Below are 17,706 nucleotides of genomic sequence, written 5' to 3' on the forward strand. Positions count from 1 at the left end.
CGTGATGGCGTCACAGGGCGGGGCTTCGGGCGCGGGAAGAGGCGGCGGGAGAATGGAGGTGCAGGAGAGCGGCGGTGAGGCAGGAGAGCTGGGCGCCCAGGACCCTGCCCCCGCCTCCGGCAAGACCGCGGGCAGCGCGAGCCACTACGAGCTGCCGTGGTGAGGACCTAGGCCATAAATGATGGGTGCTCTGGACGTGTGGGTGGGCGAGTGGGCGGGCCGCGTCCCGTGGGGAATCCAGGGGCTGGAGCTTGTTCCAGGGGCTCCTTAGTGGAGCAGGAGGTCCCGGGACGGCGTCGAGTACATTAGTATTTGGAGAGGGCGAGGGATGCGCTTCGTTCACCCCACCTAGCTCAAGAGTGGCCGGTCTGAGGTCGGGGGGGGGGTGTGTCCTCGGTCAGAACCGAGACCTGTGATCACAGACTGTGTTAATAGCCGCCTCCTGTGACCACCCACTCAGCACCCGGCGCTGTGCCTGGGGCGACTCTGATGTCGGGAAGCGTTGGTTGCAGATTCGGAACTCGGGGTTGCGTGCACAAGGTGCATCCTGGGTAGCTAAGAGGAGCTGGTGACATGGGAAGCCACCTCACGGGCACAGGTGTGGTACGGATGATCCGCTCCGGTCCCACTCCCTATGCGCGTGGTAATGGCTTTACTCTCTCGCCTGTGTGTGTGCCCATCCTTCCAGACCACCCCTCTTGACCATAGCAGGCACCTAAATGGAGTGCAGTACAGCCCACTGGGCTATCCACAGCTGCACTGTCCAGTCCCCCAGCCACTAGCCACTTGAGTCTATGGAGTGCACTGGAAATGAGGCTAGTCCCAATTGAGATGGGCTCTAAGTGTACAAAATACACTGGATTTCCAGGACTTAGTATTTAAAAAAATCCCATTAGTAATTGTTACATTGACTACATGTTGAAATAATACTCTTTCGGATATATTAGGTCCAATAAATTATTAAAAAAAATTTTTTAATGTTTATTTTTGAGAGAGACAGAGCACAAGTACGTAAGGGGAAGAGAGAGGGAGACACAGAATCCAAAGCAGGCTCCAGTCTCCGAGCTGTCAGCACAGCCCCTAGGTTCAATAAATTACTAGTAGAATTAACTTTACCCGTTTTCTTTTTATCTTTTAAAAAAAATTTGTTTTGAAATTGAGACAGAGGTAGTGTGGGGGAGAGGGGCAGAGTTAGAGAGAGAAGGAATCCCAAGCGGGCTCCACTCAGCACGGTGCCCAATGCAGGGCTCAACACAGGGCTCCATCCCATGACCCTAGGACCACGACCTGAGCTGAAATGGAGTCACATGCCGAACCAACTGAGCCACCCGGGCGCCCCTTTTTACCTTTTTTAAGGTGGTTGCTAGAAAGTGTAAAATTACATATGTGGCTTAAGTTGCATTTTTTATGCACAACACTAGATGCTTACTTCATTATACAAAACACATGACTGTCATGAGCTTCCACTGGATAGGGAAAGAATAGAGAATCGACAAGTAGACATGTATATTTGCTGATGACAGGTGGCATGGGGTAAGTGGGTCTGGTGGTCAGGGAAGGCCTTTGATGAGCTATTTCAGCAAAGGCTGGAATTCAGGGAGTAAGCCATGTGGCAATGTGGAGAAAGCTTTCAGGCAGGGGGAGCCCCTCTGAAGGCCCTGAAGGAGGAACATGTTTGCCTTGTTCAAAGTCTAGCTTAAATTTCAGCACCTACATTCCTCGGTGGTGATTCCCTTCCTCTGGGCTTCCACAGCCCTTGTATTTTTTTTTTTTTTAATGTTTTACTTATTTTTGAGAGAGAGCAAGCAGAGGAAGGGCAGAGAGAGAGGGGGACGGAGGATCTGAAGGGGGCTCTGTGCTGACAGCAGCGAGCCTGATGCAGGGCTTGAACTCACGAACCTCGAGATCATGATCTGAGCTAAAGTCAGACGCTCAATCGACTGAGCCACTCAGGTACCCCAACCCTTGGTTTATATAACCAGTTTAGCACCGTAGTAGGATTTGTTAAGCTCTGTATGCTTGCTAATAGGAAAGGCCTTTAGAGCAAGAACAATGTCTCGCTCGTTGCTATACCTTCCACTTTGCGGCCCTTAACATCTCAAACTCCTGGGACACCAGGGTGGCTCAGTCGTGAGATCAGGCCCCTAGTTGGGCTCTGCACTGACAGCGTGGGGCCTGCTTGGGATTCTCTCTCTCTGCCCCTGCCCCACGCACACACCGCTTTCTCTCCCTCAAAATAAATAAATAACTGAAAAAAAAATAAAAGATCTTGAACTCCTTGCACAGTGCTTGCCACCTGGAAAGGGCTGAGTAGGAACAAGAAATGAGTTGGAACAAGCATGCTCCAATGGCTGGTCTTGGAGGAGAGCTCTTTATTGACTGTACTATGTGTCAGACAAGCTTCTTTGCATGAGGCTGCTTCTGGAGGGGATGCCGGCCGAGGGTAAATCAGAGAGTATAATAAAGGGCAGAGGGGGGCGCCTGGGTGGCTCGGTCGGTTAAGCGTCCGACTTCAGCTCAGGTCATGATCTCACGGTCCGTGAGTTCGAGCCCCGCGTCGGGCTCTGTGCTGACAGCTCGGAGCCTGGAGCCTGTTTCCGATTCTGTGTCTCCCTCTCTCTCTGCCCCTCCCCTGTTCATGCTCTGTCTCTCTCTGTCTCAAAAATAAATAAACGTTAACAAAAAAAAATTAAAAATAAATAAATAAAAAATAAATAAAGGGCAGAGGAAGTACTAATGGTCACATCATTGCAAATCCACTCCCACTTCTGTTCTCAGAGCTCGAGAAGGTCATCTTCTTGTGACCTAGCTTGCTTACTAATTTAAAAGGAGAGAAGCATGGCTCTGAGTAAGCCACTAGCCTGTCCACACAGGATCACAGGGCCGGCCTGTGGAGTCTGTCTAGCCAGCCCTGCGGTGCACCTGGCACAAGTCTGCAGAAAGTGGCAGGTGAGGGACGAGAACGGGGCTTGGTTGCGCCCGGGTCCGTCAGATCAGGTGTCGGCACCTCATGTTCTGAGACTCTGTTGTGACGGGCCGACTGTGCCGCTGCACAGTGTCACGTTGTTCCAGATGGCCCGCGCTGGCCCTTCTCCAGCAACAACAGGTGTTCCTCTGCTGCGGAGGGTTTGAAGCCTTCGGCGCACAATTCTTAGGCGCTTAACCTTTCAAATGGCACTGAGATGCCTCTTGAAATTTAAAACCTGCAGCATTTCCTATATTTAAATTCAATGTATGTAGCCTTCTTTTTTTTTTTTTTTTTAACATTTTATTTTTGAGACAGGGAGAGACAGAGCGTGAACAGGGGAGGGTCAGTGAGAGGGAGACACAGAATCTGAAACAGGCTCCAGGCTCTGAGCTGTCAGCACAGAGCCCGACACGAGGCTCGAACTCATGGACCGTGAGATCATGACCTGAGCCGAAGTCGGACGCTTAACCGACTGAGCCACCCAGGCGCCCCTATGTAGCCTTCTGACAGGGCTCTCGGGATTACCCTCTAGTGCTTTCTTTTAGACCTTCTGAAAATAGCCCTGTCAAGATCTTTTATGTGTTTTCTTAAAAACAGGGTTGAAAAATACAGGCCAGTGAAGTTGAGTGAAATTGTCGGCAATGAAGACACTGTGAGCAGGCTGGAGGTGAGTAATTTTTTTTGTTTTGTTTTTGAGCTGATCTTAAGTCACATTCTTGTGGCTTTGACAAGCTCAAGGCATTTGCAGGAAGACGGCGGAGATAGTGAGGGGCGGGGCGGGCCTGGAAGCCAGAAGAATTAAGGGATGGAGAGACAGTCTGGAGAAGACTAGAAGCCATAGTGGATAACTTGACATGTTTAAAGGGCTGGCTAATTGGAGGGGGTTTCTCTGACTTGTTCTGTGTTGTTCTAGAGCAGGGATGGCAAACTTTTTCTGTAAAGACCTACTAGTCGATAGCTTAGGCTTTGCAAACCATGTAAGGTCTTTGTCCAATATTCTTAATTTTTAATTTTTAAATTTTTTGTTTGTTATTTTTTATTTAAAAATTTTTTTTTCATTTTTAATGTTTATTTTCCAGAGAGAGAGAGACAGAGAGTGTGCAAGCGGGGGAAGGGCAGAGAGACAGAGACACAGAATCCGAAGCAGGTTCCAGGCTGTGAGCTGTCAGCACAGAGCCCGACGCGGGGCTCGAACTCACAAGCTGTGAGATCATGACCTGAGCCGAAGTCAGATGCTTAACTGACTGAGCCACCCAGGCTCCCCTAAAATTTTTTTAGTGTTTATTCATTTTGAGAGAGAGAGAGAGAGAGAGAGAGAGAGAGTGCAAGTGGGGGAGGGGCAGAGAGAGAGAATCCCAAGCAAGCTCTTTGCTGTCAGCACAGAGCCTGACGTGGGGCTCGATCCCACGAGCTGTGAGATCATGACCTGAGCCGAGATCAAGAGTCAGACGCTTAACCGGCTGAGCCACCCAGGCACCCCAATATTCTTAATTTTTTAAAACAATCCTTTAAACATGTAGAAACTGTTCTTAGCTAGGAGGCTTATAAAAACAGGCCTTAGGCTGGATGGCCCCCACCTCCCCCCAACACCTCTTTACAGTAGTTTGCCAACCCCTTCCTAGAGGGACTAAGTGACAGGACAGCCGGCTTCAGGACGACAGGAATAGGAACAAGCAGAAATGTTCACCGCAGAGTAAGCTTTGAAATCCTAGTTCTAGAGGTCTTCAGGCGGAATCTAGAAGCCCAGCCGTTTGAGACCTGACAGAGACAATCTCTGCAGTAACTGGGACTTAGACTTCAACAGCTACCGAGATATTTATTTCTTTTATACCTTTGCTCATTTTACAGATATTTGAGTATCTTTCGTGGGCCAGATATGGTCCAGTGTTAGGAGCTGTTGATAGAAGGGTCGACAAAATAGACATGACCCTTGCCCGTGTGGGATTTAGTCTCACAGGGGCTGAAATCAACAGGTACTGTGATGAGCAGTCTGCCAGAGGAGGTACAGGCTGCTGTGGAATCAATCAGGGAATAAACCTGCTCACAGTATCTTAATTCTCAAATGGAACAAGGGACGGCAAAGATAGGTAAGCGAGAGTTAGCCAGACATGGGGAGCGGGGGGCGGAGCTAGGGAAGGCAGCAGGAATGGCATGTGCAAAGGCCCAGAGGTGAGAGGGCCTAGCTTGCTCTGGGGGAGGGGCGGGGATGCCATCTGAGTGGAACACACAGAACAGTGCTTTCCAGACATTAATGGGTGTAGGAATTGCCTACAATTAATTAATTAATGGGTGTAGGAATTGGTAGCAATGCAGATCTGATCCAGTAGGTCTGGAGTGGGGCCAGGGAATCTGCATTTCTGACAGGCTCCCGGAGGATGCCGATGCTGCTGGTCCTTGGAGCCCACAGGGTAACAAGGCTGTAGAGCGTGTGTATGGGGAGGTATGAGAAATGAGCTGGTGAGGTGAGCATGGCCTCATGAGCCCTGTGGAAGAGTTTGGGCTTCATAGGGAGGGTGTTAAGGAGTCCTTCAAGGGCATCAGTCAGGTGCAAAGGTTTTAATAGATGTGCATTCTAGAAAATTGGGAAATTGGTTGTGGTTGCAGTAGGGAAAATGCATGGGAGTGGGGCGGGATTAAAGACCAGTTAGCAGCCAGTTAAAAGCGATCCAGGAGAGAGGTCATAGACAAAGGAAGTGGCAGTGTGGCTGAAGAGAAGGAAATGGACTTGAGATAAAGGAAAAAGGATGGCCAGGCCTCTGTAATTGAGGCACTATGTGGGGCAGGGGGTGTAGGGGAGGCCCAGTCCAGGATAGCCATGACCTCCCGGTTCCCGGCATGGGCAATAGGATTGACAGTCCACACAAGGGGAAGCCTGAGTGGGGTTTCAGGTGTGAGGGGGAATGAGGACTTCGGTTCGGAATATGCAGAGGTGAGAGCTCCGTGGGGCATCCGCGTGGAGAAACTGGTGGCCGTGCTAGTCCACGGGCCTGTGTGGCTGCGGACGCTTGGTGCCTCAGGTCTGCAGGTGAGTCCGTTCTGATGCACAGTTCTTTCTTCAGGTCTTTGCAAGAGAAGGGAACGTGCCCAATATTATCATCGCTGTAAGTACCTGGTCCCGGCCCTCCCTGTTGGACGTCTTAGAGTCTCACTTTCCCTCCAAGAGCCTAAGTGCGCAGAGCTTCCTGGTCAGAGAGGCCCATGGCCACCGAAGCCCTGGCCCTTCCTCTTGGCAGGGAAGCGTTCCGCTCCAGGTGGTCAGGAGGCCTGTGGGTTGGTGGCCGTATTGATTTGGGGTGGGGGTTTGAGGGGGAGGCGAGCGCAACAGTGGGGAACAGTAACTCGAGAGCTGAGGCGAGTTCATTCTGTCGGCCTGAAGCCCCCTCGATCCCCTCCTAGGGCCCCCCAGGAACGGGCAAAACTACAAGCATCCTGTGTTTGGCACGCGCCCTGCTGGGCCCAGCATTCAAGGACGCCGTCTTGGAGCTCAACGCCTCAAACGACAGGTACACCTGGGAGTTAGGACCCCCTGAAGGGTGACGGGTGTTTGAGGTTGAGTTGCCATAGAAACCGCCTTTCTGCAGTTCTGTGTTGTACCTGGAGTTTGTCTCGCCAGCTCTGTGTTTTCCTTTGATCCTCCCCGGTGAACAAGAATGAGAGTCTCTAGCCTGTAGACGTGGCATCATAAGCACTTGAACTGCTCGTCTACTTTTTTTTATATGTTTTTATTTTTGAGAAAGAGGGAGAGTACGAGCAGGGGAGGGGCGGGGGGGGGGGCGGACAGAGGATCCAAAGCAGGCTCCACACTGACAGCAGAGGGCTTGATGCGGGGCTCGAACTCATGAGATCATGACCTGAGCTGAAGTCGGACACCCAACTGACTGAACCACCCAGGCACTGCCACTTTGTGGGTTTTTTTAATGAAAGTTTTGGTTTTTTTTAAATGTTTTTAGTGTTTATTTTTGAGAGACAGAGATAGAGCACAAGTGGGAGAGGAGAAGAGAGAGAGATAGAGAGACACAGAATCTGAAGCAGGCTCTGGGCTTTGAGCCGTCAGCACAGAGCCCGATGTGGGGCTCGAGCCCACGAACCACGAGATCATGACCTGAGCCAAAGTTGGACACTTAACCAATGGAGCCATCCAGGTGCCCCTTTTTTTAGTGAAAGTTTTAGAAGTTATTTGTATTTTCTTATTATTTATTTATATTATGCTTATTATTTTGAGAGCGACAGAGCACAAGCGGAGGAGGGGCGGAGAGAGGGAGACACAGAATCCAAAGGAGGCTTCAGGCTCTGAGCTGTCAGCACAGAGCCTGACGTGGGGCTCGAAACCACGAACTGTGAGATCATGACTTGAGCCAAAGTCAGACGCTTAACCAACTGAGCCACCCAGGTGCCCCTAATGTTTGTTTATTTTTGAGAAAGAGAGTGAGTCAGGAAATGGTGTAGAGAGAGAGGGACAGAGGATCCAAAGTGGGCTCTTCACTGACAGCACAGAGCCCGGTGCAGGGCACGAACTCACGAACCAAGAGATCATGACCTGGGCTGAAGTTGGACGCTTGACCGACTGAGCCACCCAGGCGCCCCTAAAAATTATTTTTAATTTTTGTGGTAAAATACACATAACCGTAAAATGTGTCATCTTAAAAAATTGTTTTTAAGATTTTATTTCTATCTTTCTAAGTCATCTCCACACTCCACGTGGGGCTTGAAGTCACAACCCCCAGATCGAGAATCACACGCTCTACCGCCTGAGCCAGCTGGGCGCCCCCCATCTTCAGAATTTCCAAGAGCACAGTTCAGCAGCGTTAAGTACGTTCACGCTGTTGTGCAGCCATCCCCAGAACTCGGTTCCCTGCAGAACCGAGAGTGGATATCCGTTCAACAACGACTGTCCATTTCCTTCTCCCCCAGCCCTGGGCAGCCACGTTTCTACCTTCTGTTTCGACGACTTTGACTCCTCTAGGGACCTCTCGGAGGTGGAATCCTCTAGCATTTGTCTCTTCCTAACGGGCCTGTGTCGCTCGGCATCATGCCCTCGGGGCTCTTCCGTGTTAGAACAGGTGTCAGAATGCCCTTCCTTTTTACCACCGAGTAGTATCCCCCTGCGAGGACGGACCGCCACATTTTGCTTATCCTTTCCTCTGGTTCGGCCTCCTGTATCGCTTCCATCTTGTGGCCGCTGTGAAGATGGGTGTACCAACAGCTCTTTGAGACCCTGCCTCAGTTATTTTGGATATATGCTCAGAAATGGACTCGCTGGATGATTTTCGGCCACTCAGTTTAGATTTTGTAGGAGCCGCCACACTGTTTTTCCACGGTGGCTGTGCCACTTTGCACTCCTATCAACAGTGCCCTGTTCCCCGACATCTTCACCAACGCTTGTTATTTTCTGTTTTCCTTGGTGGTGGTAGTCATCCTGATGGGTGTGAGGTGCTGTTTGCTCTTTTCTTTAAGTTTATTTATTTTTGAGACACGGAGAGACAGTGCGTGAGTGGGGGAGGGGCAGAGAGAGGGAGACACAGAATCCAAGGCAGGCTCCAGGCTCCGAGCTGTCAGCACAGGGCCCGACGCGGGGCTCGAACCCACGAACTGCGAGATCACAACCTGAGCCGAAGTCGGAAGCTTAACCGACTGAGCCACTCAGGCGTCCCCTGTGCTGTTTACTCTTTAGATAAAAATAGTAGAGGATTATGAAATGAGGAACCGTTGAATAAAAATGTCTGTCTTTGGTGATTCCTTGAGGCATGGTTCTCAGCTCTTTATTTATTTTTTTAATTTTATTTTTTTAATTAAAAAAAAAATTTTTTTTAAATGTTTTATTTATTTTTGAGACAGAGAGAGACAGAGCATGAATGGGGGAGGGTCAGAGAGACAGGGAGACACAGAATCTGAAGCAGGCTCCAGGCTCTGAGCTGTCAGCACAGAGCCCGACGCGGGGCTCGAACTCACAAACTGTGAGATCATGACCTGAGCCGAAGTCGGACGCTTAACCGACTGAGCCACGCAGGCGCCCCTAATTTTTTTTTTTTTAGCATTTATTTATTTTTGAGACAGAGAGAGACAAAGCCTGAACGGGGAGGGTCAGAGAGAGGGAGACACAGAATCTGAAACAGGCTCCAGGTTCTGAGCTGTCAGCACAGAGCTCGACACGGGGCTCGAACTCACAGACCGTGAGATCATGACCTGAACTGAAGTTGGACGCTTAACTGACTGAACCACCCAGGCGCCCCTATACTTTGCTGGTTTCGAAGATCCATACATCCCTGAAACAGGCAATGCCCTTCAAATATGACTAACCGCTCATCCGTTGTCGCAAATGGCCCTGGGATTGATCCATTTTGTAAATACCGAATCCGGATGTCAGATACAAGTAGGTTCTAGCCTATTGTCACTTCCTGTTCTACTCACACTTGATTCGTCAGACTCACTACTTTTGAAAACTCTGGTGGCTCATCATCTTGAGAAAATGGCCCATAATTATAAAATAGTTCCAACTTTAGATTTATTAACACCAATTTGAACAATCAGTACAAGGATTGTTTTTTTTTTCCATCTGTTTCCTTCCGGTCCCCTTCGTATACACCGCCTACCTTCAGCTCTTGACCCCCGTAAACTACCCCGTACATGCTGGTGGGCACACATCATAGGAGATGAGAGAAGACTGTCACGTGACCTTTAAGCAAACCGGGATGGTCAGGTTCTTGTCACAAGATCCCGGGGAATGAAGTCCTTCCTGTCGAGTGACTAACTGGATGGAAATATATTGTATTTTTTGTCCTCGGAACTACACTGTGAATTCCTTGATGCTGAAGTTTGAGAAAATTCACCGACGATGCTGGCATCGTGGGGTGGTCTGACTGTGGTCAGCCTCACCGTCCTCATTAGCGTCTGGGTGCTGTTCGTTGTCTCTCTGTGGTCATTTTCTGATTTATCTGATAATATGGAATGCCCTCCTGTCATCTGTTTTCTCGTTGACGTTGTAGGTGGAAAAGGAAGCGTTTTGAATTTTCAGCTGCAGTCGATGAATGCTTTAAAAACAACAAAGAGGGCGTATTTGAACTTCTTTTGTACCTTCTGGAAAGGGAGTGCAGTGCCCCTAGGGACACAAAACACTGGAGGGTAGGGCGGTAGTGACTATTTTCCACACGACTAACCAATGGCACCCGTGTAGGCGAGTGCAGCAGCCTTGCGTTTTCTTAAGACAATCCCCTTTTTAGCGTCATTGGGAATAATTGATAAGTAACGATGAAATAGTTACTAGGATGATGACACTGCCAGTTACTCTGAAGATACAGAGTTTCAAGAATAAGGTCGCTTAGGGGTGCCTGGGTGGCTCAGTCGGTTAAGCGTCCGACTTCGGCTCAGGTCATGATCTCACAGTTCGTGAGTTCAAGCCCCGCATCGGGCTCTGTGCTGACAGCTCAGAGCCTGGAGCCTGTTTCAGATTCTGTGTCTCCCTCTCTCTCTGCCCCTTCCCTGCTCGTGCTCTGTCTCTCTCTGTCTCAAAAATAAATAAACATTAAAAAAAAAATTAAAAAAAAAAAAAAAAAAAGAATAAGGTCGCTTAGACCCATGATGGACCCCAGATTATAAAAGGGTCCGTTGGACTCCTAGGGTAATTGCAAGATAAAATGAGTTTCATCCCAGCAAAAGAAGTAAATTTGGTTTTTGGGAGACCTCCAAGAAAGAATAAAAGTAACGAACTGTTGATCCTTATAAAAAGTTCGAATTGCCCCAAAACCCTAGAAACGAAAGTCGTTTCCATGGTGGCGTTCCGGGGGTTGGAAGTCCCTATGAAGGCACTTGGACTTGTCTCAGAAGGTGACGGTACCGTTCTGCCTTGTTGTTTCAGGGGCATTGACGTCGTGAGGAACAAAATCAAAATGTTTGCCCAGCAGAAAGTCACCCTCCCCAAGGGGCGGCACAAGATCATGATCCTCGATGAAGCAGACAGGTAGAGTGCTTTGCCAAGTATAGACATTGACCTTGACTTGTCAGTCCCCTGTTGGATTTAATATGAAGTCGGGAGGGAAAACTCTCACCTTTGCACTTTTGGGGCAGATTGGCTTATCGCATCTTCAGAAAGCGATTTTGTAGTGGCCTGAGCCTTGAACCTTATCTTTATTACAAACATTCATCTAAGACATAAGTCAGTTAATGTGTTGGTTCCAACATCACTTACGTGAATAATTTAAATGATGCATTTTTTTCATTGTGGTGAAATACACATAAAGTTTACCATTTTAACCATTTTCAAGCATCCAGTTCAGTGGTATTTAATCGTCCTAACCCTCTGAGGTGGGTCATATCATTATCTCCTTATAGGTGACTTTGAGGCTTACGTAGGATTTCCCCCCCTAGTGCATTTTATTTATTTATTTATGTATTTATTATTTATTTAAAAAAGATTCCGGGTGTAGTTGACACAGTGTTACATTAGTTTCAGGTGCACAACATAGGGATTCAACATCTATACGTTACGCTGTGCCCATCACAAGTGTGGCTATCATCTGTCATTGTGCGACACTGTTATATCACTATGTTTCCCTATGCGGTGCCTTTGAAAATTTTTTTCACGTTTATTTATTTTGAGAAAAAGAGAGCAGGGGAGGGGCAGAGAGAGGGAGAGAGAGAATCTCAAGGAGGCTCCTCACCGTCCGCGCAGAGCCCGACTCAGGGCTCAATCTAACCAATCGTGAGATCGTGACCTGAGCGGAAATCAAGAGTCGGATACTTAACCCACTAAGCCGTCCAGACGCGCCTGTGCTGTACCTTTAATACCTGTGACTTACTCGTTCCGTAACTGCAAGGCTGTGTTTCCCTCTCCCCTTCACCCCATTTTGCCCTTCCCCGCCCCGGCTCAGGTAGTTTGCCTAAGGTCCCATAGCGGTGAGTGTCTCACCTCCCTGCCTATGTGAGACCCGCGCGGATCCCGGAGAAAAGCTGAGCGTGCTCAGTCTGGAGATCAGGGCTCCCAGGGTCTCTAGGGAGGGTTTTGTGTCCAGTGGGCCCTGGGTCCCAGTGGCGAGCTGCCCCTGTGTTTTCCTTCTCAGTATGACCGATGGAGCCCAGCAAGCCTTGAGGAGAACCATGGAAATCTACTCCAAAACGACTCGCTTCGCTCTTGCTTGTAACGCTTCGGATAAAATCATAGGTGAGGGTCAGCTCTGCGTGGCATGGGGTCCACACGTGGCGCTCACGTTGGCTCTTTAGCAACAGAACAGCAGGGGCTTTTTGATTGCCTGCCGTGGGCTGAGCACTACAGAATCAGCTTTTGCATTTAATCTTCTGTAATTCTATGTGAAGGTATTATCAGCTCCACATTAGAGGTGAGAACACTGGAGCTCAGAGAGGTCGTGTTGTTTGCCCAAAGTCACACAGCAGGCTGAGGAGCTGGGACTGGAATCCCAGGCCCATGTGACTCTTGCACCATCGCAGGCACACGCGACACTTTGATCTGTAGGTAGCGCCACGGTCCCTGCCTTGCTCCAGACGTGCTCCTGCACTTTCTGCCGGCTCTGAGCGCTTGGCACGGTCTCAGTCTGCACGTGGGGCTTTGTCATTACCAGGAACTGCCCCCTCTGTGGAAGCTTACCCGTCAGTCCGCTCTGACCGGGCGCCTGGCCGGCCCTCCCTGAGGTCTGTCTGCTTCCTCACTCACAAATCAAGAGTCCACACTCAGCCCGACCAAACCACTCCTACTGATTGCTTTTAAATGCGAACTCATCGGAACTAATTGCTCTTCTTATCGGTGCTGATAAGCCAAATACATAATTAAGGTTATGTTATGGAGCTTCCTGGTTCCAGAGAAGTTGAAATGGACTGACTCTTAGGACTCCCAGGATTTTTTAATGCACATAACAGGAGTGCATTCCTTGAAGGCGTGTGTGAGCACAGGACAGACAGGGAGACCCGAATGGGGCTTGGGGATTGTAGAGAAGCTGCTGTCATAGTCTAAATCTACGGTGAGGGGCAGCTTCTGGAATTCTGCATCTGTCTGTCTAGCGGTTCTCTGCCCTGGCTGTGGTCAGAATCTCCTGTGGAGCCCTTACAGAAACCACAAGATGTCCCGTGCTCACCCTGGACTGGCTGGGCGGTGACACCCAGCACTGACTCACCAGCAGGCTGTGGCATGTGGGTGTCTCTATCCTGGAGGGTCTTTTTCCCCTTCTGGAAGCTGCCTGGGGCAGTGCTGGGGAGAGGCCTCTCCTGTTGCCGCTTCTTGGTTGATCCTTTGAAACTTGGCCCTCATTTCGGCGGAGAGAGCACAGGCTGGGGGGAGGGAGCGCGGTGCCGGCGTGGCTGATGCTGATGCACGCACAGTGCCACCAGGCCGCCCTCTGGGGACAGCCTCACCCTCCTGTCCCTTCAGAGCCCATTCAGTCCCGCTGCGCAGTCCTGCGCTACACAAAGCTGAGCGACGCCCAGGTCCTGGCCCGGCTGATGACGGTGCTGGAGCAGGAGAAGGTGCAGTACACAGACGACGGCCTGGAAGCCATTATCTTCACCGCCCAGGGAGACATGAGGCAGGTGCGTGTGGCTGCAGCCACCTCCTGGGCTCGTGCCCCTGGTCCCAGGGGGAAGCAGGGAATGGCCGCTGGGGCACAGCCCCGGGGCGGGGAAACCCCACACGCCATCGGGGCCTGGGGCTGATGGAGGGCAGACCTGTGGTGGGGGGTACTGCTCCCACGCAGGGTGAGGGGGTGGTGGGAGGAGCCTGGGAGGGTAGGGGGAGGACCCCGGGAGGGGGAGGGGCAGGACCGCAAATCTCCCTCCACGTGCGCTTGTTCCTCCACAGGCGCTCAACAACTTGCAGTCGACTTTCTCGGGTTTCGGCTTCATCAACAGCGAGAACGTGTTCAAGGTACAGGAGCCGGTGGGGCCCCCGGGGGTCCTGCACCTCGGTGTTGCCACCGCCGGCTGTGCTGGGGCCCCTGCACCGGGTGTCCCCGTGTGCTCGCCCCGCGCAGACTCCGGAGGGTGTCGGGCGCGCCCCTGCACGTGGGGAGGTGGCCTTGGTCGCTCACCCACCCCCAGGGTCACCCCGAGGGCCCTCATGTGGCCCTGCTCGCAGAGGTTCTCAGCATCTGGTGGCCGAGGACGCAGGCTTCCGCCGCGCGCGCCCCGAGATCACATGGTCCCACTGCTGGAGGGCGAACGCTGAGCCCCTGCCCCCCCCCCCCCACACTTCCGCACCCACCCAGCCCTGGGACAAAGATTCCCGCTCTCCCACATTGGCAAAGGGTTTTCCTCCCGGGAATACTTTTGAAAACTGGCTAGTGCATCCTGACAACTCGGGGTCTGCGTGCTGGAGACCAGCTTCCCTCTTATTTGGGGGTAAAGGCTGGGTAGAGCTCCCCATGTATTCAGACCTTAGCAAGTTCGAGCCGCGTTGAAAGCCTGTTTAGCCCCTGGTGGCAAATGTGTTTTCGAGGACACTCTGGGAACTTGCTTAGTCTCCTCTAGGTAGTTCAGGCCCCAGGTCATCTGGGAGCAGACGTTCCAGGGCTGGAGGGTTTCTGAGGGAAGTTAACTAAGCTGGGAAGACAAATCCCAGGGCGGCGGAGGGCAGAAGGCATTTCATTGGAAGTTGTACATGTGGATCCTGAGCTGGAGGGTGGAGTGGGGTCTCCAGGCCAGTGGAGGCAGGGGCAGGGGGGTGGCCCCAGGCTCAGTGACACCCCCGCACCACCTGCAGGCTCTGGAGTGAGGGACCCTCTCCGGGGAATCCGGTTCCTATTCCAGGTAGGAGGTCGGCCCACGAGAGCTCCCGGTTCTTAAGTGGATTCTGAGCGGTTCCGGGCAGGCCCTCCCGGGACCTCGTGACCTAAGGTGTGTGGCTGATGGCTTCCAATAAGACAGAAGATTCCGTCAGCCCCTGTTGACTCAGCTTGTGCCTGGGGAATCTGTAACCACGTGTCAGAAGCTCTTCCTCACTGGGGAGGGGAACACCATATTCTGTCTGGTGACTCATCTGGTGGTGAGAGGGACGTTTCCAAACCTGGTCGTGTTTGCCGGAGAATTCGAGGAGGAAAGCCAGCTGAGAGGTTGCTTATACCAGTGGCCCCCCAGTTGGTCTGTCGGGGCTCCTCCCCGGATGGGCCCCCTCAGCCCCTGACAGGCCTTCCTTTCCGGTTTGCTCAGGTCTGCGACGAGCCCCACCCCTTGCTGGTGAAGGAGATGATCCAGCACTGTGTGAACGCCAACATCGATGAAGCGTACAAGGTTGGCCTCGCGCCTGCGTCCCTGACACGGGGGGAGCCTCTCTGTGCTAGGGACTTCACAAGCGTCGTTCCACTGAATTCTTTTTTTTTTTTTGAGAGAGGGTGTGAGTGAGTGAGAGGTAGAGAGAGAAAAGCGGGGCTCACCTGAAGGGGGCCTCCTGCTCACCCAAAATGGGGCTTGAACCCACAAACCGGGAGATGATGACCTGAGCTGAAGGCAGATGCTTAACCGACTGAGCCACCCAGGCGCCCCCTCCACGTAATTCTTAGAACAAGGCTAGGAGTTGGGTACGCGTCAGAGGGGAAAACTGATTGCGAGAGACTGAATTTCTTGCTCTAAATCCCACCGCTGACAAGTACTCAACCTGCGATTCAGAATCACACACACTTGTACTATAATCACATCCCCCACGAGGGGACTTTGTTGACCCAAGACCAGCCCAACTCCTTACGTGTCAGTGACCCCATCTGTCTGCGGAGGGAGACTTCATCCTCTGGCCCTGCCTGAGGAGTGTGGGGATGGCTCACTGGGACCCAGTGGCCCCTGGTCGTCCAGGAGAGGCAGGACCGGGGACTTCTAGACTCATTATGGAGTCCAGTCCCAAGTGCAGATCCCAGGGGGCATCTTCAGGGTGCCGGTGGCCCTCAGGTCCACCAGGGCGGCAGTGGTACGATTGAAGTCCATTGACCCGATTCTGGGAGGTCCCCCACACCCGGCTGCCAGCAAACTAGGCCAGAGGCGGACTGGGTTTAGAGGCCAGACGTAACGCAAACCCAAAGGGGAGACCTGGGCAGAGACCCCAACACACAGCCTTTATAAAGGCAGCCTTCAGATTTATGAACACTCAGCTTCCTTACCCCCTGCGTCCGTCCCAGGATGCCACCAAAGAAAACAGCTGAGCCCGGACCCCGCAGTCTGGGTGGGCCGGGTGGGGTTGGAACTGGGGCCTGGGGTTGCGAGGGCAGGAGGTGGAAAGAACTCGGCTCCAGTGGGGGTTTGTTCGAGGCTCGGCTTGCAGGGGGAGCGCCTTGTGACCTGCAGCTCCGGAGGGCACAGCAGACAGACGGTTCTGCCTCTTCCCCCAGGACTCGCTGGGATGATTCATACGGCTTTTTCGGAGCCTTGGATAAAAATACTACGTGGCCGTTGTAGTAGACCGTGCAATGCTTTTCCAAACGTTTGTGATGTTGGGGCGCCTGCCTGGCTCCGTGGATAGAGCATGCGACTCTTAATCTTAGGGTGCCGAGTTCAGGCCCCACATGGGCATGGAGCCTACTGTAAATAAATAAACAATAAAACATTTGTGATATTTTCTCTGCTTGTTGGGAAACTCATGACCCCCCAGGCGACCTGGAGGGTCTGCCCACCGGCCGTTCCCCTGGATCACTGGGTTGCCCAAGATGATCCGTCCACTCCCTGCGGTGTGACGGACCCAAGACTGGTGTGGCTTCAACTTCTTGTCGTCCCCCCGCCCCAGTACCCTTGTCACCACATCGTCTCTTCCTGTTTAGATTCTCGCTCACCTGTGGCATCTTGGCTATTCACCGGAAGACATCATTGGCAACATTTTTCGAGTGTGTAAAACCTTCCAGATGGCAGAATACTTGAAACTGGAGTTCATCAAGGTCAGTGAGAGTACAGCGATGCCCCCCTCTCTCCCAGGGAATGCGGGCCACGTCATGGGCTCTTCGTTTTGCTCACGGGCCTGGCCCCTGGAAGGCACGTGGCGAGTGTCTTGACCACAGCAGAGGCCGGCGGCTCATCGACCGGGGGCCGGGAGATGGTTGAAGCCTGTCCCGCCTGTCAGCGACCTTGGGTTCCTTAGGGTGGCTCTTCATTTGCGATTGATTTGTTCGTTTACCCTTAAGGTCGGGTTAATTGAGGTACAGTTTACATAGAGTACAATCAACCTCTTGGGTGCCTTCTGTTGACAAAAGTGCCCAGTCTCATAAACGCCATAGCTTTATGATTCCCCGTTCCCCAAAGATATGTGCCCCTCTGTAGTCAGCTCCTCCCCCAGCATCCAGAAGCCATTGATCTGCTTTCTGTTTGCAGGGACAGAATTTTCCAGAATGTCCTATAAATGGAATCAAGTAGAAGGGAGCCTTTTTTTTTTTTTTTTTTTAAGGAAGAGAGTGAGCAGGGAGAGAGCAGACGGGGAAAAAGAGAGAGAGAATCCCAGGTAGGCTCCACACTCATTGCAGAGCCCAATACGGGACTCGATCCCAAGACCCTGGGATCATGACCTGAGTCAGACACTCAACCGACTAAACCACCCGTGCCCCTCCCCGCTTTACCTATGTATCTTTTTTCTTAAAATCTTTTTGTTGTTTTGTTTTTGGGGAGCCTTTGAGTCTGGCTTCTTCTACTTTGCTTAACGCATTTAGGACTTGTTCATGCTGTCGCGGTGGGTCCTTCCTTTTACTGCCGAGTGCGTTCCACGGTACGGATGAAGCACGTTTGCGTGTTCGCCAGTTGGAGGACGTTTGGCTGTCCGGGTTATGGGGACTCCA

General features: G+C 51.8%; 1 protein-coding gene across 1 annotated transcript in view; it reads left to right on the forward strand.

Annotated features, from left to right (window-relative positions):
* RFC2 (replication factor C subunit 2) overlaps positions 1-17,706 on the forward strand; it is a 19,073-nt gene continuing 1,367 nt past the window's right edge. The window contains exons 1-10 of the mRNA XM_049638775.1: positions 1-159; positions 3,566-3,635; positions 6,028-6,069; positions 6,365-6,471; positions 10,821-10,922; positions 12,022-12,122; positions 13,341-13,498; positions 13,767-13,832; positions 15,113-15,193; positions 16,705-16,818. Coding sequence (XP_049494732.1) covers positions 5-159; positions 3,566-3,635; positions 6,028-6,069; positions 6,365-6,471; positions 10,821-10,922; positions 12,022-12,122; positions 13,341-13,498; positions 13,767-13,832; positions 15,113-15,193; positions 16,705-16,818 — 996 coding nt within the window. The 5' untranslated portion in view covers positions 1-4. The remainder of the gene's footprint in view (positions 160-3,565; positions 3,636-6,027; positions 6,070-6,364; positions 6,472-10,820; positions 10,923-12,021; positions 12,123-13,340; positions 13,499-13,766; positions 13,833-15,112; positions 15,194-16,704; positions 16,819-17,706) is intronic.

The sequence above is a fragment of the Panthera uncia genome, chromosome E3 (assembly GCF_023721935.1).
Source record: "Panthera uncia isolate 11264 chromosome E3, Puncia_PCG_1.0, whole genome shotgun sequence".
NCBI lineage: Eukaryota > Metazoa > Chordata > Mammalia > Carnivora > Felidae > Panthera > Panthera uncia.